The sequence below is a fragment of the Mobula hypostoma genome, chromosome 1 (assembly GCF_963921235.1).
Source record: "Mobula hypostoma chromosome 1, sMobHyp1.1, whole genome shotgun sequence".
NCBI lineage: Eukaryota > Metazoa > Chordata > Chondrichthyes > Myliobatiformes > Myliobatidae > Mobula > Mobula hypostoma.
In genome coordinates, this window is record NC_086097.1 from 175,152,480 (window position 1) to 175,177,172 (window position 24,693).

Sequence of the window (24,693 nt, forward strand, 5' to 3'; positions counted from 1 at the left end):
TCTCTTCTTGAAGAGTGGAATAACATTTGCAATTTTCCAGTCTATAGAAACATTCCAGAATCTAGTGATTCTTAAAAGATCATTACTAATGCCTCCACAATCTCTTCAGCCACCTCTTTCAGAACCCTGGGGTTTACACCATCTGGTCCAGGTGAGTTATCTACCTTCAGAACTTTCAGTTTCCCAAGAACCTTTTCTCTAGTTATGGTAACTTCACACACTTCATGACCCCTGACACCTGAAACTTCCACAATGCTGCTAGTGTTGTCCATAGTGAAGACTAACGCAAAATACTCATTCAGTTTGTTGGCCATTTCCTTGTCCTCCATTACTACCCCTCCAGCTTCATTTTCCAGAGTTCTGATATATGCACTCTTGACTCTCTTTTACACTTTACATATCTGAAGAAACTTTTGATATGCTGTTCAATATTATTGACCAGCTTATTTTTGTATTCCATCTCCACCTTCTTAATGACTTTTTAGTTGCTTTCTGTTGGTTTTTAAAAGCTTCTCAAACCTCTAACTTCCCACTAATTTTTGCTCTATTATATGCCCTCACTTTGGCTTTTATGCTGGCATTGACTTCTCTTGTTAGCCACGGTTGTGACATCTTGCCTTTAGAATACTTCTTCCTCTTTGGGATGTATATATCCTGTGCCTTCCAAATTGCTTCCAGAAATTCCAGCCTTTGCTGCTCTGCCGTCATCCCTGCCAGTGTTCATTTCCAATCAATTCTGGCCAACTCCTCTCTCATGCCTCTGTAATTCCCTTTACTCCACTGTAATACTGATACATCTGACTTTAGCTTCTTCTCAAATTTCATGGCAAATTCAATCATATTATGATCACTTTCCCCTAAGGGTTCTTTTATCTTAAGCTCTCTAGTCAGTCTGGTTCATCGCAAAAAACCCAGTCCAGAATAGCTGATCCTTTCATGGGCTCAACCACAAGCTGCTCTAAAAAAACATCTCATAGGCACTCTAGAAACTCCCCTTCCTGTAATCCAAACTACCTGCATATTGAAATCCCCCATGACTGTTGTAACATTGCCCTTTTGGCATGCATTTTCTATCTCTCATTGTAATTTGTAGACCACACCACATCCTTGCTACTGTTTTGAGGGTCTGTATACACTCCCATCAAGGTCTGTTTACCCTTGCAGTTCCTTACCTCTATCCACAATGATTTAACATCCTCCGACCCTCTGTCACCTCTTTCTAATGATTTGATTTCATTTTTTTACCAACACACAATGCTGCCCCGTCTACTTTCCTGCCTGTCCTTTCAATACAATGTGTATCCTGGGACATTAAGCTCCCAGCTATAATCTTTCAACCGTGGTTCAATGATGCCTACAACATCATACCTGCCAATCTGCAACTGTGCTGTAAGTTTATCTACATTATTCCATATACTGCGCACACTCAAACGTAACACCTTCAGTCCAGTAGTCACCCATTTTGATTTTGTTCCCCTTTTACATTGTAACTATTGACTGCAATTTTGCCCCATCAACAGCAGCTCCCCACTACACATTGCCTGTTTTTGTAAACCAGCTACCTCATCTTCGGCTTTATCATCTGTCTTTCCTACGATACTTCTTGCATTGAAGTGTAGGCAGCTCAGGACACTAGTTGCACCCTGCTCAACCTTCTGATTCCTAACTTTGTCTGTGGTCTTACCAAGATCCGCCTCCACAACCTCTCCACTCACTGCTCTGGCACTCTGGTTTCCATCTCCGTGCATCTCTAGTTTAAACACCACCGTGCAGTATTACTAAATCTTCCCACTAGAATATAAGTTCCCCTCCAGTTCAGGTGCAAACCGTCCCTTCTATACAGGTCCCAGCTTCCCAAATCTTGGGACGATTCAAAATACTTATGCCCTCCCTCCTACACCAACTTTTTAGCCATGTATTAAATTGTATAATCTTCCTAGTTCTGGCCTCACTAGCACGTGGCATGGGTAGCAACCCTGAGATCACAACCCTGGAGGTCCTGTCATTTAACTTAGCACCTAATTGCCTGAATTCTCTATGCAGAACCTTGTCACTTGTCCTACTCCTGTCATTGGTACCTACATGGATCATGTCTTCTAGCTGTTCACCCACCCACTTGAGAATGCTGGGGGCTCAATCCGAGGTATCCAGGACCTTGGCACCTGGGAGACAATACACCATCTGGGAATCTCGTTATTGCCCTCAGAGCCTCCTGTTTGTTCCCCTAACTAATGAATCCTCTATTACCACAGCTTGCCTCTTGTTCCCTGCTTCCCGTCTGAGTCTCAGAGGCAGACTCAGTATCAGAGACCGACCACTGTGATTTTCCTCTGTTAGGTCAACTCCTCAACAGTATCCAAAGTGGTATACCTGTTGTAGAGGGGGTTGACCACAGGGGTAGTCCACACTGGCAGCTTAGCCCCTTTCCCCCTCCTGACTGTCACCCAGTTTCCTGTGTCCTGCACCTTGGGTGTAACTATCTCTCTATATGTCCTATCTACCACCCCCTCGGCCTCCGGAATGATCCGGAGTTCATCCAGTTCCACCTCCAGCTCTTTAATGTGGAGTGTTAGAAGCTGCAGCTGGATGCACTTCTCGCAGCTGTAGTTGTCAGGAATACTGGAGGTCTCCCTGCCTTCCCACATCCCACAAGAGGAGCACTGCACTATCCTGTCTGGCATCTCTACTGCCCTAGCTGAGCAGATATCAAGAAGGGAATGAAAGAGAATGTAACTTTGAACTTTTCGTTCCTTTGCTTTCTCTCACTGAAGCCTTGAAGAGCTAAAGCCTCAAGATCACCACTCTGACTCCGTCCTGTCAGACGATAGCCACTGCACGTCTCTACCTTCCTTTAATTTGTTCTTGCTAATGCTGATTGGTCACTGGTCAAAGCAGTATTATACTGCAATGACCTGCTGCTCCCTTTTCTACTCGGGCAGTGGGCCCAAGTCCACCTAGCTCCCTGAATTCCCTCTGCAGAACCTCGTCACTCATCCTACCTATTTCAGTGGTACCTACATGGACGACGACTTCTGACTGTTATAGAAGTGTATAAGATCATGAGGGGCGTAGTCAGGGTGAATGCACTCTATTTTTCTCCAGGGTTGGGGAATTAAGCACTAGAGGGAGTAGAGAGGGGAGAAATTTAATAGGAACTTGAACAAATTTTGTACACAAAGGGTAGTATGTATGTTGAATGAGCTGTCGGGGAGGTTGTTGAGGCAGGTAGGGAAACAGAAACAGGTCCTTCAGCCCAACCGGTTCATTCCAATCAAGACGCCCCATCCAAGCTAATCCACAACTTTCTGAACCTTCCCCTGTCCAACTGTCTTTGAAAAGATTCTGTTGAATCTGCCTATACTGTACAGTTCTAATTGTTTACCTGCACTGCACTTTCTCCATAAGTGTAACACAATATTCTGCTTTCTGTCTTGCCTTTTATTCTCCCTTGAATGATCGGGCTGGTTGGCATGCAAATAAAACGTTTCACTGTTTCTCAGTATATATGACAATAATAAACCAATTCTTTGAGAGAAAATAGTTCAAAGCTCAAAAGTTCAAAGTAAATTTATTATCAAAGTACATATACGTCACCATATATAACCCGAGATTCATTTTCTTGCGGGCATACTCAATAAATCCATGCTAGAATAACAACCATAATAGAATCAATGGAAGACGGCACCATCTTGGGTGTTCAACCAGCGTGCAAAAGACAACAAGCAGTGCAAATACAGAAAGAAAGAAATAATAACAATAAATAAATATTGAGAACATGAGAGGAAGAGTCCTTGAAAGTGAGTCAATTGGTTGTGAGAACATTTCAATGACAGGGCTAGTGAAGTTGAGTGAAGTTATCCCCTTTGCCTGCTCCTGAACCTGGTGGTGTGAGCTCCGAGCTTCCTGTACATTCTTCCTGATGGCAACAGCGAGAAGAGAGCATGCCCTGGGTGATGGGGGTCCGTGCTGACGGATGCTGCTTTCCTACGACAACATTTCGTGTAGATATGCTCAGTGGTGGGGAAGACCTTACCTATGATGGACTAAGCAATATTCACTGTCTTTTGTAGGATTTACAATGTAGCTGAATCTGTGTTAATTTTACAATAACAACAGCAATAAGGGTAAATCAAGCCAAAGGGGCACCACATCTCCATAGTGATGTTAGATTCACCTGAGATTCCTTGACACAATTCTGAACCACCCACTTCACCCGCTCCAGGAATATGTTGCATTTGGTTTCCTCTCCTAATTCAGTTAGGGACGTGGGTCAGTGTTTATTGCCCCTTCCTAGGTGCCCTCAGGGAGTTGCTGGTGAGTCACCACTCATGAACGGGCTGCAACAAATATGGAGCAATCTCCATAGTGTCCAAACAGGGAAGGAGGTTTGCGCTATACATGAGCAGAAGATTTGGAGATATCTGCACGGGGTTCTTGTGGGTAGTTTAATCATTAAGAAGGGAAAGAGAATCATTAAATTGTTGGAGAAGACCATTTGGTCTATGCCAACTTCCAAAGGAACAAAACGTTCCCCTAAACTGTCCCCATTGCTCTGTAAATCAGTCTCCCTCCAGTGCCCATCCAATTCACTTTTAAAGGCCCAGCTTGTACCAGCTCCCGCTCCACAAGCAATGAGTTTGTCCTCACTAGGGTGGCGTGGTGGTTAGTTCAATCACTTTACAGCCCCAAAGATTACTGGTCGGGTTTCAATTCACTGTCAGTGCTGAGGAGCCTGTTTCTGTGCCGTGGTGCTCTGTGACTCTCTCTGTGACAGCCCCTACTGATAAAGAAGTCCTCGGTCAGTGGCACAGTGGCACAGCTGGTAGGGTCACTGCCTCAGAGTTCCAAAGACCCGGGTTCACTGTGTGAAGTGGTGACCACAGGGGTTTTCAGTTTATTCCTGCATCCCAAAGATGTGAGCATTGGTAAGTTAACTGTTAATCACCCCTCATGTGTGGGTGAGTGGTAGAATCTGGGGGGGGGGGGAGTATTGAGCGGAGTGTGGCAGTATAAAATGGGATTCATGAATATGGGTGATTAATGGCCAGCAGGAACTCAATGGGCCACAGGGCCTGTTTTGTATTTTGTTTTGCCAACTACCTCATATCCTGGTTTATTCAGCCAGTTTTTCCTGGAAACAGATCACTCTGTAAGTTCAGATTTCCCTGGATTTGGGATCTTCTCTCGGAGATCCACTCCAGCTTCACCACCCTCTCCACAAAGCTGAATCAAAATAAACCCCTTCCGCACCACATTTTTGCTCCGACTCCAGCTTCTGCACTCCTACTCTGGAGCCAAAAACCCTCATCCTGCACCCATTTTCGTAAGTCTTCCCTTCACCCTTTCAGGAACTGTCATGTCCTCCTCAAAGATCCATTGACCAGAACTCAGCGTAAAGTTATTATTACTGACATATGTCATGACATTTGCTGTTTTGCGGCAGCAGAACAGTGTAAGACATAAAAATTGCTATAAGTTACAATATAAATAATTAATAAATAACACATAGATGGATAGATAGACAGATATTGTAAAGGAGGAACAGTGAGGTAGTGTTCATGAAATTATGGATTGTTCAGAAATCTGATGATGGAGAGGAGAAGCTTTTTCCGAATCATTGAGTGTGACTCTTCAGGCTCCTGTACCTCCTCCCTGATAGTAGTAATGAGAAGAGAGCATTTCCCAGCTGTCAAGTACTCCATCGGTGGCCTAATCAGTGTGTGGTACAAAGTCATCAAGCCATACAGCATATTCCACATTCTGCTTTCTTTTCCCTTTTGTATTTCCTTGCTATATTTATCTGTGGATTGATCTGTTATGGATGGCACACAAAACAGAAGCACACAAAACACCAAATTTTAGTAAAAGTGAATTGTTTCCTTTAAATGAATCTTTATTAGATTATGAGAACTCTCAGTTTTCATTTACTGTCATTTAGAAATGCATGCATTAAAAAATGATACAACGTTCTTCCAGAATGATATCACAAGAAAACACAGGACAAACCAAAACTAAAACTGACAAAACCACATAATTATAACATATAGTTACAACAGTGCAAAGCAATACCATAATTTGATGAAGAGCAGACCATGGGCACGGTAAAAAAAAGTCTTAAAGTCCCGATAGATTCATCATCTCACGCAGGCGGCAGAAGGGAGCAACTCTCCCTGCCATGAAACTCCAAACGTCGCCAACTTGCTGATGCAGCACTATTGGAAGCACCCGACCGCAGCGGACTCTGAGTCCGTCCGAAAACTTTGAGCCTCCGACCAGCCCCTCCGACACAGCCTCTCCGAGCACCATCCTCTGCCGAATACTTCGACCCCACCCCAGCCACTGAGCAACAAGCAAAGCTGAGGACTCGGGGCCTTCCCCGCCGGAGATTTTGGACCACACAGTAGCCGCGGTAGCGAAGCAGGCATTTCAGAAGTTTCAGCAGATGTTCCTCCGTGCTCTCAAGTCCGTCTCCATCAAATCAGGATTGTGCACGGCACCCTACTTGACAAATAACAGACATCACCACCGGAGTGGCCGCTGCGAGCTGTGTCGCGCCACCATCTTCCCTACGGAATCTGTCTCGATATATGATAATACTCCTTTTAAAGTCACGGATTCTTTTAGATGTTTATGTGTTGTAATTACTAAAAAATAAAGCCAATTTCATTCCCTTGGTAGACTCTATGAAGTATTTATTTAGTAGATGGAGTCCACTTACATTTTCACTTGTCGGTCATATCCATATAGTTAAAATGATGATTTTATGAAAATGTTTATATTTATTTCAGAATATCCCTGTTTTTTTGACTAAGAAGTTTTTTGATCGGATTGATTCTATTAGTTTATCTTTTATTTGGAATAATAAAAGACCAAGAATTAGTAAATGCCACTTATAAAAGTTGAAAAAGGATGGAGGTCTTTCTTTGCCTAATTTAAGAATGTATTACTGGGCTGTTAATGTGCGATACATGTCCTTTTGGTTATATTGGGTTGATAAGAACGATCGGCCAATTTGGGTAGACCTGAAATTGAAAGCTGTGAAACTGTTTTACTTAACCTCGTTATTGGGAGTTGTTTTACCTATACAATTAGCTAAAGTTGCTAATTTAAACCCATACCCTGTGATTAGGCATTCTTTACAAATTTGGCTCCAGTTCCGCAATTTTTTTAATCTTAAAAAATTTAAACTTTGTTCTTTAATTTATCGAAATTACTTTTTTAAGCCTTCTTTGAGTGATCCATTTTTTTTACTTTGGAAAAATAAAGGTATTAATTCTTTTTTGGATTTATTTAAAGAAGGTAAATTGATGTCTTTTGAACAATTAGTTGATAAATACTCTCTTTCATACTCACACTTTTTACAATACCTTCAAGTTATACATTTCTTACAAAAATAATTAAGTAATTTTCCTTATATATTGGAGGCTGACCTGTTAGATACTATTATGAGTATGAACCCTTTGATAAAGGGTTCAATTGGAAGAATTTATAATTTATTATTACAATGGGATAAGCGTCCTTTGTCTAAGATTAAACAAGATTGGGAGAAGGAACTCAATTTGACTTTTATTGGATGTGGATTCTAAAGCTGGTAACTCTTCTTCGATCTGTGCTAGTCATTCACCAATCCAATTTAAAATTGTACATTGTTACCATCTGATGAAGGAGCGACTGTCTAAAATATTTCCTAATGTTGATAGTTTTTGTGATAGATGTAAAACTGAGACAGCTACACTGACACTTGTTCTATTCTGGAACAGTTCTGGAAGTCAGTTTTTTTGACAATTTCTAAAGCACTTAAAATTAATATACAACCTAACAAATTAACTGTGCTTTTTGGAATAATCCCTCAAAATATCCATGGTATCTCTGTGTCTGACCAACATGTTATTGCATTTGTTACATTGATAACCAGGAGGACCATTTTGTTGAAGTGGAAGGATACATCAGCTCCCACTTTGTCACAATGGTTCTCTCAAGTGATGTTATGTTTTAGTTTGGAGAAAATTAGAAGTCGAACCTTTGAACCTTTATTTGATTTTGAGAAAAGATGGGGTTCATTTGCTCGTTATTATCATTTGAGTTAATTGATAGATTTTCTCTGCGATCTAATTGTAAATTTTGTTTTTTTTTTCTTGCTGGTGGTTTGATGTTTATCTTTAGAAGCTTTTTGTATGATGCATGACTCCAGGGTTGTACACCTAATGGGTTTTTCCCCCCACTTTTCTGCTTAGTAGGGTTTTTTTATTATCACAAAAATTTTTCAATCTTTCATGTTTTTTTTCCTTGAGACATTGTAAGTGTTGCTTACTTCGATGTACTTGTTATTTTTTAATTAATAATAATAATAATGATAAAAAGATTTGAAAAGAAAGAAAACACTGTATCTTGGTACATGTGACAATCATAAACCAATTACCAGTCACCACCGTGGAAACAAGCTCATTGGCATCATCAAGCCTTTTACACTAATCCCATTTTATTCTTCCCAATTTCCTGTCAACTCCCCCCAGATTCTCTCACTTACCTACACACCAGGACCAATTCATAGCAGTCAATTAACATAACAACCCACAGCTGGGAGGAAACTGGGCCAATTGGAGGAAGCCCACATGGTCATAGAAAGAACTGCAAACTCCACACTGACAGCACCTGGGTTCCTGGAACTGTGAGTCAGCAGCTCTACCAGATACACCACTGACTCTGTTGAAGGTAAGGGAGATGAAACCAACAAGGGACTAGGAATATGGGAGAGGGAGGTGGGGGAATGAAAGACAAATAAAAAGAAGGAAGGAGAAAGAGGGAGGGAATGAGGAAAACTGTAAAGGATGAAAGAGGGAAATGAAATAGAAGTAGTAAAGAAAGATATAGGGAGAGAGACAGAATAGTAGAGGCAGTAAATATGTTGATAGACTTACTAGCATCGTCTGTGAAGTCAAAGTTGGTGCCAAGTTCAGCGTGGATAAGGTGGTAGTGGTCTGGGTCACCAAGTGCTGACAGAAGGATCAACAGCACTGCACCATTGATTAACTAACAAGAGAAAATTAAGTCATTAGTTTCACATTAGCGTGTGCAAAAGCAAGGTTCAGTAAATATTCAAACAGACTGACTTGTTTCCATTAGTAAATCAATACAATGTATAAGCTGTCCACACTTCTGGCTGTCAGTGAAGCAGCTGGCACAATCAAAGAGCCCATCCTCCCTGGTCATTCCCTCTTCCTTCGGACAGAAGACACAAAAGCTTGAATGCTCATACCACCAGGCTTGAAGACAGCTTCTATTTTGCTGTTATAAGACTATTAATAGTTCCTATGATAAGTTGCACTCTTGACCTCACAATCTGCCTCTTTATGATCTTGCACCTCATTGTTAACCTTTCTCTGGAGCTGTTACACTTTATTCTGCATTCTGTTGTTGTTTGACCTTGTTCTAGTTCAATGCTCTACGTAATGATTTTATCTGTATGAACAGTATGTAAGGCAAGCTTTTCTCAGTATGTTGCTACCTGTGACCACAATAAACCACTTCCATCTCAATTTCATTGCTGCATCCTGAACAGTCTCTGAGAAATTACAGAGTTTATATAACCTTTCATCTATGGTATGGAAACTGCACTGCACTGCACTGGACAGGAAGACTTTACAGCAGGTAGTCAAAACTGCCCAATGCATCACCAAGATGAGCTATCAAGGACATATCTACAGAAAGGTACCATAAAAAAAGGCCAGCAATGTCATGAAGGGTCTCACCCACCCTACTCATGGACTGATTGTCCCACTACCATCAGGAAGGAGGCTACATAGCAACTACGCCAGGACCAACAGACTCAAAATGCTAGTCCTGGACTTATTTCATAATTTACTGGCATAATTTACATATTACTATTTAACTATTTATGGTTTTATTACTATATTATTTATGGTGCAACTGTAATGAGAAACCAATTTCCCCCGGGATCAATAAAGTATGACTATGACTAAAAACAATTACTTTCCCCAAGCAGTAAGGCTGATCAACACTTCCACCTACTAACTCACCCCACCACACTCCCCAGCACCATTAATTTATCATTTCCTGTCAGTCACCTTATTTACAGATATTCCTATTCCACTTCATGTACATGGAAAGTATCTATTTTGCTATCCTATGTATTTATATTTATTGTGTTTGTTTTACTATTGTGTTCTTTATCTTACTGTGTTTTTATATGCTGCACTAGATCTGGAGTAACAATTATTTAGTTCTCCTTTACACAAGTGTACTAGAAACAATCTTGAGTTCAATTAATATAGGTAACAGCTAAGCTTATAAATGCCTGGATGGGTGTTGGTATTAGGATTGGTTTGACTTGCTCTTGTACCCAACTGTGTTTATGTGGCAGGTCCAGTTGTGTTTCTAGATATTGATGATGCCAGGGTATTGATGAAGGGGTCTCGGTATTGGTAAAGCTACTGAGTGTTAGGGGTAGTGGCTAGACTCTCTCTTGTTGGAGGTGACCGTGCCTGCCATGAACGCTTATAATCCCGTACTTGATTTTCTTTGAACCTGCGCATGTATGTTAAATCAGAATCAGGTTTATTGTCACTGACACATTGTGAAATTTATAGTTTTATGGCAGCAGTACAGTGCAAAACATCAAATAAATTACCTGCAAGTTAAAATAATAAATAGTGTAAAAGAAGAATAACAAGGTAGCGTTCCTGGCTTTGGTGATGTGCTGAGTTTTTTTTAATGTAGCAAGGAGAGAGAATTTTTGCCACAACACTTGGCTTTGAACCAATTTGAGTGAATTGTACAAAATCAGCCAGTTTGCAACAATAACATAGTTTATGTGGAACACTGTCTCAGAGGACAGTTCTGCCCATGGATTGAATGAAAATATGTCTGTTTATTGCTCTGTTTATTGTGTATCAATTACCCATCTAGACTTAAGGGACCACTGAAAATTTAATGACGAGACTGCTTCAGTTACAACAATTATATTCTCATGTGACTTGAATTGTGATGGATATTTGTTACCGCTTACTGCTTTTGCTAAACTACTGGAGAGTTTCCTTTATCATTAAAGAATTGACCAGTATCAGAAGCTGTTTTATGTAATGAATAGCTGGTGAATGAATCCAGAAGATCAAATTCTGGTTATTCTCCATTCCAGTACAACTGCAGATCGTATTGCAGTTCTGCTGATATTTAATGGCCCGTCTATTAAACTATTGCTCTTTGCAAAGTGTTTGGATGAGTGACCCACTGCTGTATTTGGCAGAGCAGATGGGTTGAATGGCCTGATTCTGCACCCATGTCTTTTGGTCTTATGGTATTTCAACATAAAAAGACAGTGGATGGGTATTTGGGTAAGAAAGGCTTAGAAGGATTTGGTCCAAAAGTTGTCAAGTGGGACTAGCTTGAATGGGGCATCTTGGCTGGCATGGACGTTGGGCTGAATGGCCTGTTTTTGTGCTGCATTACTCTACAACTCTATAATTACTGGGGCCTAGTCGCATTCATTCTGTGTTTCCAAAACAAAAGAAACTAATCTAATGTGGAGTGAAGCAGATAATGCTGCCAAAGTTGAGTCAATGAGGGTGGAGATGCACATGAGCCAGAAGTGTGAAGGTGAGTTGGAGGGTGTCATGGAACCATAGAGCACAAAGCAGGCTCTTTGCTTCACTGAGACCACGCCGACTTTCAACCATCCTTTGACTCACTCTAAACTTTTATTGATGCACTACAGAAAGCATCCTACCCAGATGCATCGTGGCAACTGTCTGGCTGTGCCAGCAAGAAACTGCAGAGGGTTGTGGGCACAGCTCAGCACATCACAGGAACCAGCCTCCCCTCCACAGGCTTTCTCTATACTTCTCACTGCCTTGGTAAAGCAGCCTCCATAATGAAAGACCCCACCCACCCCAGACATTCTGTCCTTCCCCTCTCCCATCAGGCAGAAGATATGTGCCTGAAAGCATATACCACCAGGCTCAAGGACAGCTTATAACCATATAACCATAAAACAATTACAGCACGGAAACAGGCCATCTTGGCCCTTCTAGTCCATGCCAAACTCTTACTCTCACCTAGTCCCACCGACCTGCACTCAGCCCATAACCCTCCATTCCCTTCCTGTCCATATGCCTATCCAATTTAATTTTAAATAACAAACCTACTCTACCCCATGGTTATAAGACTCTTGAATTGTTCCCCCAATATAATAAGATGGACTCTTGACCTTACAATCTACCTTTTTGCGACCTTGCATTTTACTGTCTACCCACACTGCACCTTCTCTGTAACTGTAACACCTTATTCTGTATTCCGTTATTGTTTTCCCTTGTACTGCCTCAAAGTACTGTGTAATGAATTGGTCTGTACGAATGGCAGGCAACACAAAGTTTTTCACTGTACTTCAGAACATGTGACAATAATGAACAAATTTTCCAATTTAATCTAATCTGGCGTTAATCCTATTTTCTACTGGCTCCACCTTCTCATCAAATTGCAGATTCCACCACTCACCTACACTGGCAGCAGTTGACCTACACATCAACATGTTTTTAGGATGTAGGAGGAGACTGCAGCATCCGGAGGAAATTTGTGCAGTCACAGGGAGAACGTGCAGATTCCACGCACTGAAATCCAGGTGGAGGCAGCAGCTCTGTTAACTGTACCATTTCATGGCAAGCACGAGAGGGCACAGTTTTAAGGTGCTTGGAAGTAGGTACAGAGGAGATGTCAGGGGCAAGTTTTTTACGCAGAGGGTGGTGAGGGCACGAAATGGGCTGCCGGCAATGGTGGTGAAGGTGGATACGATAGTGTCTTTTCAGAGACTTCTGGAAAGGTACATGGAGATAAGAAAAATAGAGGGCTACGGGTAACCCTAGGTAATTTCTAAAATAAGTACATGTTTGGCACAGCATCATGGGCTGAAGGGCTTGTATTGTGCTGTAGGTTTCTATGTTTCTACTGAGTCATCGGATTCCTCGCTTCAATTCAGCATTGGACAAATTTACATATTAAGGAAAAAATAAAAAGGCAAACACCTTCCCCATACCCACAGAAGCCTCCCAAACCCTCCCCAGATGGAGGCGGCCCCTTCTTTATTCACAGCTATTTCCCGGGTTATCCTCTTGTGCAATAAACTCACCATCAGATTTCTGAATGGTGTATGAGCCCATGAACACTACCCCTCTGTTCCTCTTTTGCGCTATTTTTGTAACTTATAGTAGTTTTTATGTCTTGCAGCCCGGCTGGTGGCGTAGTGGCATCAGTGTCGGACTTTGGGATGAAAGGTCCTGAGTTCGAATCCAGCCGGCTCCCCTGCACGCTTTCCATCCGTGCTGGGTTACGAGCTGGTGATCTCTTTGGAAACTCACCCGGCAGGAGACAATGGCTGTAACTTGCCTCGTATGCGGTTCCCCACTACGTCAGAGAGGTGTGGAGGGAAGTTGTCCGCTAATCGGAGAAACTCCGGATGCAAAGTACCTTTCCTTCCTTTATGTCTTGCACTGTACTACTGCCACAAAAACTTCATGACATTTGTCAGTGATAATAAACCGGATTCAGATTTTAATACCTTATTATGGCCATTGCATTCTATGTCTTCTCGCACTACACTTTCTCCATGACTGTAACACTGTATACTGCATTCTGTTACTGCTTTCCCCTTGCACTCTGCTGTTCTTGTGTTCTGTAAGGAGTCTCTGTATGTCCTCCCCATGGGTTTTCCTGGGTTGCTCCGGTTTCCTCCCACAGTCCAAAGACATACCGGCTAGGTTTATTGGTCATTGTAAATTGTCCCATGATTGGGTTAGGGTAAAATTGGGATTGTGGGTTTGCAGGGGTCGTGTGGCTCGAAGGGCCAAAAGGGCCTCCTCTGCACTGTGCTGCTAAATAAATAAAAAGAAACCAATTACAAATTACACCTGAAGTTTGCTGATCGTGCAGCCTCAATCGGTTCCTCAGTTCTTCCTCTGACGCAGCCTCTTGATGAGGAAGACTGCTCCCAGTCTGGTCCTGTGGGTTGGGGCAATGTGGGAAGCTCAGGCTCTCCCACGAATGGGACTGCAGGTGGTTGATAGGGTAGGTGGGTGGGTATTTGGCAAAATGGTGCAATCCCTCTGGTGTTTACTCAGGGCCTCTGAGACTGGGGCCTTCTCAGAACCATCCTAAATAATCCTCCCCCACCTTGAGCTGTCATGGTCAGTGGTTCCCGGGAGTTGATGGGGGTGTTGCAGATCTTCAAGTAGACTAAGCTTCAGTTTTGTGCAACGCAATCTAATGGCTACCAGTAGAACAACCCAAAGCTCTCTAGTTTAACCTGGTGGCTGAAATATGAAATTGTTCAAGCTGAACTCCCGGATGTTAATATTCACAGTTAAGTGCGGTGATCAGAACTGGAAGCAGCATTGCAGCTGGGATAAATCCACTTCAGCCTAATGCGGCCTTTAACTCCCCTGACTTTGCAGTCAGTTTCTGGATGACAAGAGCTGACTTGCTTTACTTACTTCCCTCTGATCTGATCCTTTTAAAGATCGTTTTACGTGCAGAGATATCTTTGGGTCCAAGTCCATAACTCGCTGAGAGTGGTCACACATGCAGCTGGGGTGGTAAAGAAAAGCATGTGGCACGCTGCCTTTCACTGGTCGGAGCATTGAGCGTAAGATTCAGGAAGTCGTGCAGCAGCTTTGGTGAGGCTGCACTTGGAATCCTTATAAAGAGACTCCATTGCAATTCCTTCATTGTTTCCTCAAAACATACGGTTACTGTAGATTACCCTATTGCAAATTCATGCTAACTCTTTAATTTACTCAAACTTCTCCAAGTGCCTCTTGATTATTTTCCTGCTAATTTCTTCTAAAACCTTAGCTACCATTGATGTCAAACTAGCCAGCCTGTGGATACTAGAAATGCTGCTACAGCCTTATTTGAAGTAGGATGTCACTTTCCAACCCTATATCACCTTGTCCTAACATTAGAGAGGTTGGAAGATCCGAGTCCATTCGTTTAATTTGACTCCATTTCCCTTGGTAAGACCTCCAGTGCTGGCCATCACACTGATGCCAGGCCTCACTGCCCATAAAGGTTAAAACACAGAACACAGAGCAGTCCAGCACAGTAAGGGCCCTTTGGCTCACCAGGATGTCCCAGTGAAGTGTGCTGTTTGTCTCAATGACCAGCAGAGTCTGAGGATGTGCTGGGGGCAGCTGGCATGTGGCACTTTGCTTCTGGTGCCAACGTAGCATTCCTACAATTATTAACCATGGGCAATATGTCTTTGGACTCTGGGAGGAAATTGGAGCAGCAGGAGGTATCCCACGTAGTCACGGAGAGAACGTACAAACTCCTTACAGACAGCAGCGGGAATTGAACTCTGCTGGCGCTGTAGAGCATTACACTAACCGTTGTGCTACCACAAGATAACTCTTCCCTCCTACACAGTCCATAACCCTCCATTTTTCTCTTTCATCCATGTGCCCATCTAAGAGTCTCTTAAATCTCTTTAATGTAACAGCCTCCACCACCAGCCCTGGCAGTGCAGTTCACCCTATCCGTTATCCCATCCGCCTCTCTTTCTACCAATCTTCTGTCACGATCTTCCCACATAGTAAACACCAATAAATGAATGTGCTAACTTCTTTTGTACTCCATGCTGCTCAACGTAGACCAACTGGAAAGTGGGCAAAGGAACGACAGATGGAATTTAACTCGGAGAAGTGCTAACGGATGCATTTTGGGAAGCTAAGCAGGACGTACACTGTGAACGGCAGGGCCCTGGGGGTGTTGTAGAGCAGAGAGACCTTGACGTACGAATGCATAGTTCCCTGAAAGTAATGACACAGTGAGGAAGGTTTTTGGCACACTTTCCTTATCCGCTGAGGATCTGAGTACAGGATATGAGGCATCATGTGAAAAATGCACAAGACATTTGTGACACACCATCTGTGGACTTTCTCATATTTCAGATGTTAATGAGACTGCTCCTGAAATATTGCGCAGGTTTCTGGTCACCGTACTACAGGAAAGATGTTACTGAGCTAGTGAGGGTGAAGAAGAGCTTCACAAGGATGTTTCCATCACTGGAGAGCTTGGCCGTAAGGGGAGACGGGGTCACTGGAGAGCTTGGCCGTGAGGGGAGACGGGGTCACTGGAGAGCTTGGCCGTGACGGGAGACGGGGTCACTGGAGAGCTTGGCCGTGACGGGAGACGGGGTCACTGGAGAGCTTGGCCGTGACGGGAGACGGGGTCACTGGAGAGCTTGGCCGTGACGGGAGACGGGGTCACTGGAGAGCTTGGCCGTGACGGGAGACGGGGTCACTGGAGAGCTTGGCCGTGACGGGAGACGGGGTCACTGGAGAGCTTGGCCGTGAGGGGAGACGGGGTCACTGGAGAGCTTGGCCGTGACGGGAGACGGGGTCACTGGAGAGCTTGGCCGTGACGGGAGACGGGGTCACTGGAGAGCTTGGCCGTGACGGGAGACGGGGTCACTGGAGAGCTTGGCCGTGAGGGGAGACGGGGTCACTGGAGAGCTTGGCCGTGAGGGGAGACGGGGTCACTGGAGAGCTTGGCCGTGACGGGAGACGGGGTCACTGGAGAGCTTGGCCGTGACGGGAGACGGGGTCACTGGAGAGCTTGGCCGTGACGGGAGACGGGGTCACTGGAGAGCTTGGCCGTGACGGGAGACGGGGTCACTGGAGAGCTTGGCCGTGACGGGAGACGGGGTCACTGGAGAGCTTGGCCGTGGCCGGAGAGCTTGGCCGTGACGGGAGACGGGGTCACTGGAGAGCTTGGCCGTGAGGGGAGACGGGGTCACTGGAGAGCTTGGCCGTGAGGGGAGACGGGGTCACTGGAGAGCTTGGCCGTGAGGGGAGACGGGGTCACTGGAGAGCTTGGCCGTGAGGGGAGACGGGGTCACTGGAGAGCTTGGCCGTGACGGGAGACGGGGTCACTGGAGAGCTTGGCCGTGACGGGAGACGGGGTCACTGGAGAGCTTGGCCGTGACGGGAGACGGGGTCACTGGAGAGCTTGGCCGTGAGGGGAGACGGGGTCACTGGAGAGCTTGGCCGTGACGGGAGACGGGGTCACTGGAGAGCTTGGCCGTGACGGGAGACGGGGTCACTGGAGAGCTTGGCCGTGAGGGGAGACGGGGTCACTGGAGTGCTTGGCCGTGAGGGGAGACGGGGTCACTGGAGAGCTTGGCCATGAGGGGAGACTGGGTCACCAGCAGCTGTTTCCCTGGGGCACTGGAGGTATGAAAGGTGCTGAATAAAATTGAGGGGTATAAACTGGGTGGTCACAGTCTTTCTCTGTGGAGGGAGTATGTTTAAAGTGAAGGAGGAAAAATTTAAAGGGGACCTGAAGAACATTCTTTTTCATGCAGAGAATGTGACAGATGTGGGTACAATTGCAACATTTTAATGACACTTGACTGGGTACATGGACAGGAAATGTTTAGGGAATATGAGCCAAACAGAGGCAAATGAGTGTAGCTCAGGTGGACACCTTTGTTGGCTTGGATGAGCTGGGTGAAAGGGCTATTTCTATGCTATTTAAGTTGCTGATGACACCAAGGCCATTGGCTGAGTTAAAGGTAGGATCAGCATATAGGATGGAAATTGAAAATCTGGCTGAGTGGTGCCACCACAACATCGTACTCAACTTCAGCAAAACCGAAGAACTGATAATTAACGACAGGAGGAGGAAACCAGGGAGCCGTGAGCCAGTCCTCATCAGGGCATCAGAGGTAGGGAGGGTCAGCAGCTTTAAATTCCTCAGCGTTATCATCTCAGGGGACCTGTCCTGCGCACAGTGTGTAATCACCATTATAAAGAAAGCATGGCAGCACTTACTTCGAAGTTTGCAGAGTTCAGCATGTCATCTAAAACTTTGACAAACTTCTATAGATGAGCTCTGAAGAGTATATTGACAGGTTGCATCACAGCCTGGTATGGAAACACCAATGCCCTTGAATGGGAAATCCTACAGAAAGTAGTGGATTCAGTCCAGTCCATCATGGGTGAAGCTCTCCTCACCACTGAGCACAACAAGAAGGAGCACTGCGTGAGGAGGGCAGCATCCATCATCAAAGTACCCCAGCCCACCATCCAGCCATACTCTCTTCTGGCTACTGCCATCAGGAAGAAGGTACAGGAACCTCAGGACCAACACCACCAGGTCTACGAACAGTTCTAATCTTCAACCATCAGGCTCTTGAACCAGAGAGGATGACTTCACTCACCCCATCACTGAACCGTGTCCACACCTATGGAACTCACTCACAGAGACAAACAGCATGGAAACAGACCCTTACCTCCTACAAGTCTGTACTAACCATTATTACTCTTTCCCCACCCCCCCACCATTTACATTAATCCTACTTTAATTCATTTAAAATTTTTTATCATATTCTCAGTAAATCTTCCCAGATTTTGCCACTCTTACATGGGGGGAAAATTAACCCACCACCCCAAACATCTTTGGGATAGGGAAAGAAACCAGTCACAGGGAGAATATCCACAGGGAAACTCCACAAAGACAGTGCCAGAGGTCAGACTCGAACCTGAATCTCCAGTGCTGTGAGGCAGAGGCTCTACTAGCTACACCACTGTGCTGCCCAACATTCCAGGAGGCAAAATGGGGAACCTCCAGTTTTCAGAGATGCCAGAGAAACTGCAGAGACTGGAAATCTGGAGCAAGACAGTGGGTCAGGCAGCATCTGCGGAGGGAAATGAATAGTGGACATTTTGGGTTGAGACCCTTCATCTGAAGCTTCAATTCACATTTTCCAGGGCAAGTTATATCCTTCATTAGGTACCTGAAGCTGCATGTGTTCCATCCTAAAACACTTAGCTGCCACTGCAGTGTGATTAAACTGGAGCAACTTCTCTAGAAAACAAGGCAGCAATTTTTGCACAACAAATATGCCAAAAAATGCAATGCAGTTGAGGTCAGAAGATCAGTTCTTTTTTAATTAGGTGCTGGATAAGCATCTAAGAACAACTATAAACCGATACCCACGCAATGATTGATGAAACCTTTGCATTATGTGCATTATAATAATCACAGGGAAATTTAATCTTCTTATGGACTGGGCTAACCAAATTAACAATAATGATGTGAGGGCAAATTCCGGCATGGAAAACGCTTGTGTTCCAGATCAATATGTTTAGAATTTGATGAGAGTGCAGAATTATTTCAGAGCAAGTGATGTAGAATGAGGAAGGATTAGAGCATAGAACATAGAACAGTACAGACCCTTCTGCCCACACTGTGGGCACCTACTCTGATCAACCTAGGGTGCGTAGGGCCCTGGACTGAGGTAGAACCTTTGACGTCTAGCAGCTGCACTCTACCTTGTAGGGTGAATGGGCATCACTGGTCCTCATCTGTCTGCTGAATCTCTCAGGTTTGCCTCCAGCTGGCACTGGAACATACTGCTTCAGCTGGCGAGCTAAACGATGTGAGGGGTTATGTTAACATGGCACCACTGGGAGAAGGACCTCGTTGACCAAGTCACCTGTCAGGGTGGGTAAGTTCCCCAAAGAATTACAACGGCCATGTGTTGGAGACGAGGGTGAGCCACCGAGTTGGAGGACATTGGCTATGGTCTGGCCCGGAGAGGGATGGTGTTCCCTGGCCTCACCAGCCCAAGACACGTGGCATATGTTAAAAAAAAAAAAAAAAAAATGGAAGTTTGCCCTGAAACCAAGGCCTTAAATATAAATGAAACTAATGAGAAAATTGTGAGCTGTGTGTTGGCTGTGATCGTTGGCCTAACAGTCAATGAGCTGTAATTACATATGAGAGCATTGAAATCTGGAGCAAAGAAACAAACTGCTGGAGGAACTGAGAAGGCCAAGCAGCAGCTGTGGAGGGAAAGGAATGGATGCCGTTTCAGGCTAAATGAGCAATGGCAGATATTCAAACTAAAAGGATCAGAAAGTAGAATGTCAATTGTAAAGGTACATAATAATGTCAGAGAGAAAGAGTAAGGAGTGGCAATATTTCAGAATTCCACAAAAGGGGGCTAGGAGCCAAATGTGGGCAGATGGGACAAGCTCTTTGGGCAACACAGTTGGCATGTCAACTTGGGCCGTAGACTATCTAACACTATGACTCTCTGACTGAAAGGGGAAAAGGAAAGGGGAACATCAGACCAGTTAAACTGGTTGGGAAATTGCAGGAAACAATTATTAACAGGTAGCAATAATGTCCTTAGAAAATAATAGGATTGTGCAGAATCAATAACGCATTTGGGAAAGAAAAGTAATGTTTAACAAATCCTTCGGAGATTATAACTATCATAGTAGAAAAAGTTGCATTAGTTGATTTGTATTGGTATTGCTTTATTATTGAAACACAAATAGAGATAGAAAAGCTTTTGATTTGCATGCCTTGAGGACAGGTTATTCATTGAGATAATAAAAAGACAACAGAATACAGAATATAGTGTTGTGGTTACAGGGAAACTGCAGTGCAGGCAGATAATAAAGTGCAAGGACTACAGTGAGGTAGATGGGGAGATCAGGAGTTCAACTTTGGTGTATGAGAGTTCCATTCAAGAGTTTGGTAACAGTGGGATAGAAGCTGTCCTGTGTTTGATGGTTCATCCTCTCAATGTCTTCAGTCCAATGGGAGAGGGGAGGGGAGAGGAGAGGAGAGAATGCCTGGGGCAGGAGGTATCTTTGGTTATGTTAGCTGCGTTCCTGAGACTGTGGGAACTGTAGACAGATTCAATAGGGAGGAAGTTTTTTGTGATGCACTGAGCTGTATCCACTACTCTGCAATTTCTTCTGGTTGTGAACACATTTCAAAGTTCAAGCTCAAAGTAAATCTTTTATCAAAGTACTGTACACACTGTATATGCCACCCTGTAGTCCTCTTCAACTTGTAGATATTTACAGTAGAACAAAGAAATACAATAAAATCAGTGAAAAGCTGCACACAAGGGCTGCAAACAACCAATGTGCAAAAGACAAACTGTGCAAATATAAAAATAAATAACTAGATGGGTAAATAATACTGAGAACAAAGCAGTTACCAACCATAACAAGCCCTAAAGTATCCAGATAGGGCACTTTCTATAGAGCAACTAGAAAAATTGGTGAGTCGTCGGGGCACACACATTTCCTTAGCCTTCTGAGGATGTGGAGGTGATATGCTGGTGTTCAGAAGTCCTTTGTAGAAGAGGTTATGAAATAAACTCTGAGCATGTGCAGTTGGAGGCAATATATCAGTGTGGATTGGAGTTAAAGTAACAGATAGCAGGCTTATGGTTGGAATAGTGTGCTGGATCCAGATGTTCACCATCTATTGCTATGGTGAGGGGACGAGTGTAATATAATCCAAGTTTGCTAGTTATCCGAAGCCAGGTGGCAGTGCGGCCGTGAGGAATTCACAGAGAAGCTTTGGGGGAGTGGGGTGCTGGTGAGGATAGGCAGATGGAATATAGTGTGGAAAGATGAGGTCACTCACTCTGGATAGATATTCTATCTGATGAGAAATTTGAATGATGTCAGTTCTCAGAAGCAATCTGGCTGTCCTTGTACATTGATCACTGAAAATGAACATGCAAGGACAGTTGAGAAGCAGGAAAACATAGAGTATGTTGGTAGGCAAGATAATTTAACTAATTGTTTCTGCATGAGAATTACTATACAAAAGCAACAATGCCCTGCTGCGATAGATCGTGCTCCACTGAGAATTCATGTGGAATACTGTACTACAGCATGTCAGCCTGGCAAGTAGAATTGAAAAGAATTTAGGTGTCCTTGCATGCAAATCATTGCAAATCAGCCTTAGTGTAAGAAGTGCGCGCAAATCTTGCCTCAGTTATCTGAGCAAGATAAGATGTCCAGATCTTGAGGCTTTAGAGAGGGTACAGATGAGATTTACCAGGATAATATCTAGATTAGAGATTAGTAGCTCTAAGGAGAGATTGGAAAACTTGGGAAGTTTTCTCTGGAACATTGGAGGCTTAGGGACGACCTGATAGAAGCAAAACATTTAGAGAGGTTTAGATGGGGTAGGCAGTCCAAATCAGGGGTGGATCATCATATTCTGGGGTAGATAGTCAGAGCCTTTTTACCATTACATCACAAATACCAGAGGACATAACTTTAAGGAAAAGGAGAAATGGGGAAAGTTTGAAGGAAATTTATGAAGCATTTCTTGCGCAGAGATTGATAGTTGCCTGGTAATGTGGTGGAAGCAGGTACAATGTCAATGTTTAAGAGGCTTTTAGTTGGCAGGGGATGTGGGAGGTGAGTAGAGACCATGTACAGACAAATGGGGTTAGTTTAATTTGGCATCTTGATTGGCACAGACATTGGGAGCTGAAAGGATTAAGGGGCATGTTTTATTCTTCATGTGCATATTCCTGCCTCTATTCTTGATGTTCTCCCGAGAGACCAAAACTATGCAGATTATTGGCTTCACCCAAGCTCAGATAACTGAAGCAAGATTTGCGCACAGTTCTTACATTAAGGCTGATTTGCAATGATTTGCATGCAAGGGCACCTAAATTCTTTTCAATTCTACTTGCCAGGCTGACATGCTGTAGTTCAAGGTTATTAAAGCCCTTACTAATTTCTCATGGTTGAAGTGATGTATCACTGTCTGGCACAGAGGCTCTAATGCACAAATTCACAAGAGGCTGCACAAGGCTGGAGATTCAACACTCTCCGCCAAGGGCAATAGCCTCCACATCATCAAAGACTTCTTAAAGAGGCTGTGCCTCAAGGGGGCAGCTCTCATTGCTAAGGACTCTCACCATCCAGGGCATGCTCCCTTCTCATTATTACCAATGGGAAGGAGGTACAGGGGCTAAAGACCCACACTCAGAGTTTTAGGAACAACTTTGTTCCCTCTGCTGTTGGGGTCTTCACTTTTCCTCCTTTGCACAACCCACACAAAACGTAGGAGGAACTCAGTAAGGCAGGCAGCATCCACTGAGGGGAAATAAACAGTCAATGTTTCAGGCTGAAACCCTTCATCAGATTCTGATTCTAATCATCTGCTTTCTGGTGTGTGGATTACTTGCTATGTTTTCACATCATACTCCACACATCCCCTGCCTTCCCAGTCCCCTGAACTGAAAAGCCTAGATAGAGTCAACATGGAGAGAGGATGTTTCCAATAATGGGGGAGTCTCGGACCAGAGGGTGCATTCTCAGAATAGGAACGTCCCTTTAGAACAGAGATGAGGAGGAATTTCTTTAGCCTGACTGTAATAGATCACTGAAATTCATTGCCACGTATGGCTTTGGAGGGCTAAGTCATTGAGTATATTTGAAGCTGATAGGTTCTGCTTGTGTGAGCACGTGGCCAAGTGGTTAAGGCATTGGACTAGCAACCTGAAGGTCGTGAGTTTGAGTCCCAGCCGAGGCAACTTGTTGTGTCTTTGAGCAAGGCACTTAATCACACATTGCTCTGCGATGACATTGGTGCCAAGCTGTATGGGTCCTAATACCCTTCCCTTGGACAACATTGGTGTCGTGGAGGGGGGAGACTTGCAGCATGGGCAACTGCCGGTCTTCCAGACAACCTTGCCCAGGCCTGTGCCCTGGAGAGTGAAGACTTTCCAGGTACAGATCCATGGTCTCGCAAGATTAATGGTTGCCTTAAAAAGGTTCTGCTTAATAGGGTGACAAAGGTTACAGGGAGAAGACAGGAGAATGGGGTTGAGAGGAAAAATAAATCAACCATGATGGAAAGGTGGAGCAGACTCGATGGGCTGAATGGCCTAATTCTGCTCCTATGTCTTGTGGTCTGATGTCACTCCACACCCTTCTGCTGAGTTCCTCTAATTTTTATGAGTGAAGCTCTTGAATTCCAGCATCTGCAGAATCTCTTGTGTTTTGAAAAAACAGATTTATTATCTAATTACTTGGTGGCATCTGAATTTACAACCCAGAAGCTAAGTTAGAAACTTAACCACCATGCTTCCAAACCACATTTTCTAGTAGCTTCATTTATCCACGATTCATATAATATTTTTAATCTCAATTTTAATTTTAATTAATTTATCTTCAGTGCTGGGATTTGAACTGTGACTTCATTTGAGGTAAAAAACTTCCAAGGTATTTTTGAGAAAATGATGGCATCACCAATGAATCAGAGTTGCCACAAGCAAGAATTTCTGCTGTTGGTTTCTACCTCACTGACTTCTACAGTTAATTCCAGTTTTTACAAATCTTCAGTACTTTCATTACTTTTTCCATAATGGCATAGAAAGAGGCTATTCAGCCCCTCTGGTCCATGCTGACTTTCAGAGCATTCCAGTCAGTCCCATCCCCCTACTTATTATTCTGTGCCTATTCCCCAAAGTTGATTCCAAGCAGCAGCAATAAAACAGAAGTTTTACAGTGGCCATAACCCACCATCTTTGAGGCATGGAGTCATAGAGTCATTCAGGCCTTCCAGCGCATCGCAAGCACATCAGATACCCATATATATCCCTAGATAGGCTACATCAGGAGTACTGCATTCAGTTCTGGTAGCCCCATCCTAGGAAGAATGAGGAGGCTTTCAGAGGAGGTTCACCAGGATGCTGGCTGGATTGGAGGGCATGAGCTATGAGGAGAGTTGGACAAATTTGGGTTGTGGAAGCTGAGAGGAGATGTGATAAAAGTTAATCTGTTGTTTCTTTGCTTTGTGGCTGCCTGCAGGAGAACGAATTTCAGGGTTGTGTTCCATCTGCAT

General features: G+C 44.0%; 1 protein-coding gene across 1 annotated transcript in view; it reads right to left on the reverse strand.

Moving 5' to 3' along the window:
* The window catches only part of laptm4b (lysosomal protein transmembrane 4 beta), a 66,076-nt gene that overhangs the window by 22,779 nt on the left and 18,604 nt on the right, over window positions 1-24,693 (reverse strand). Inside the window, exon 3 of the mRNA XM_063040998.1 lies at window positions 8,919-9,030. Coding sequence (XP_062897068.1) covers window positions 8,919-9,030 — 112 coding nt within the window. The remainder of the gene's footprint in view (window positions 1-8,918; window positions 9,031-24,693) is intronic.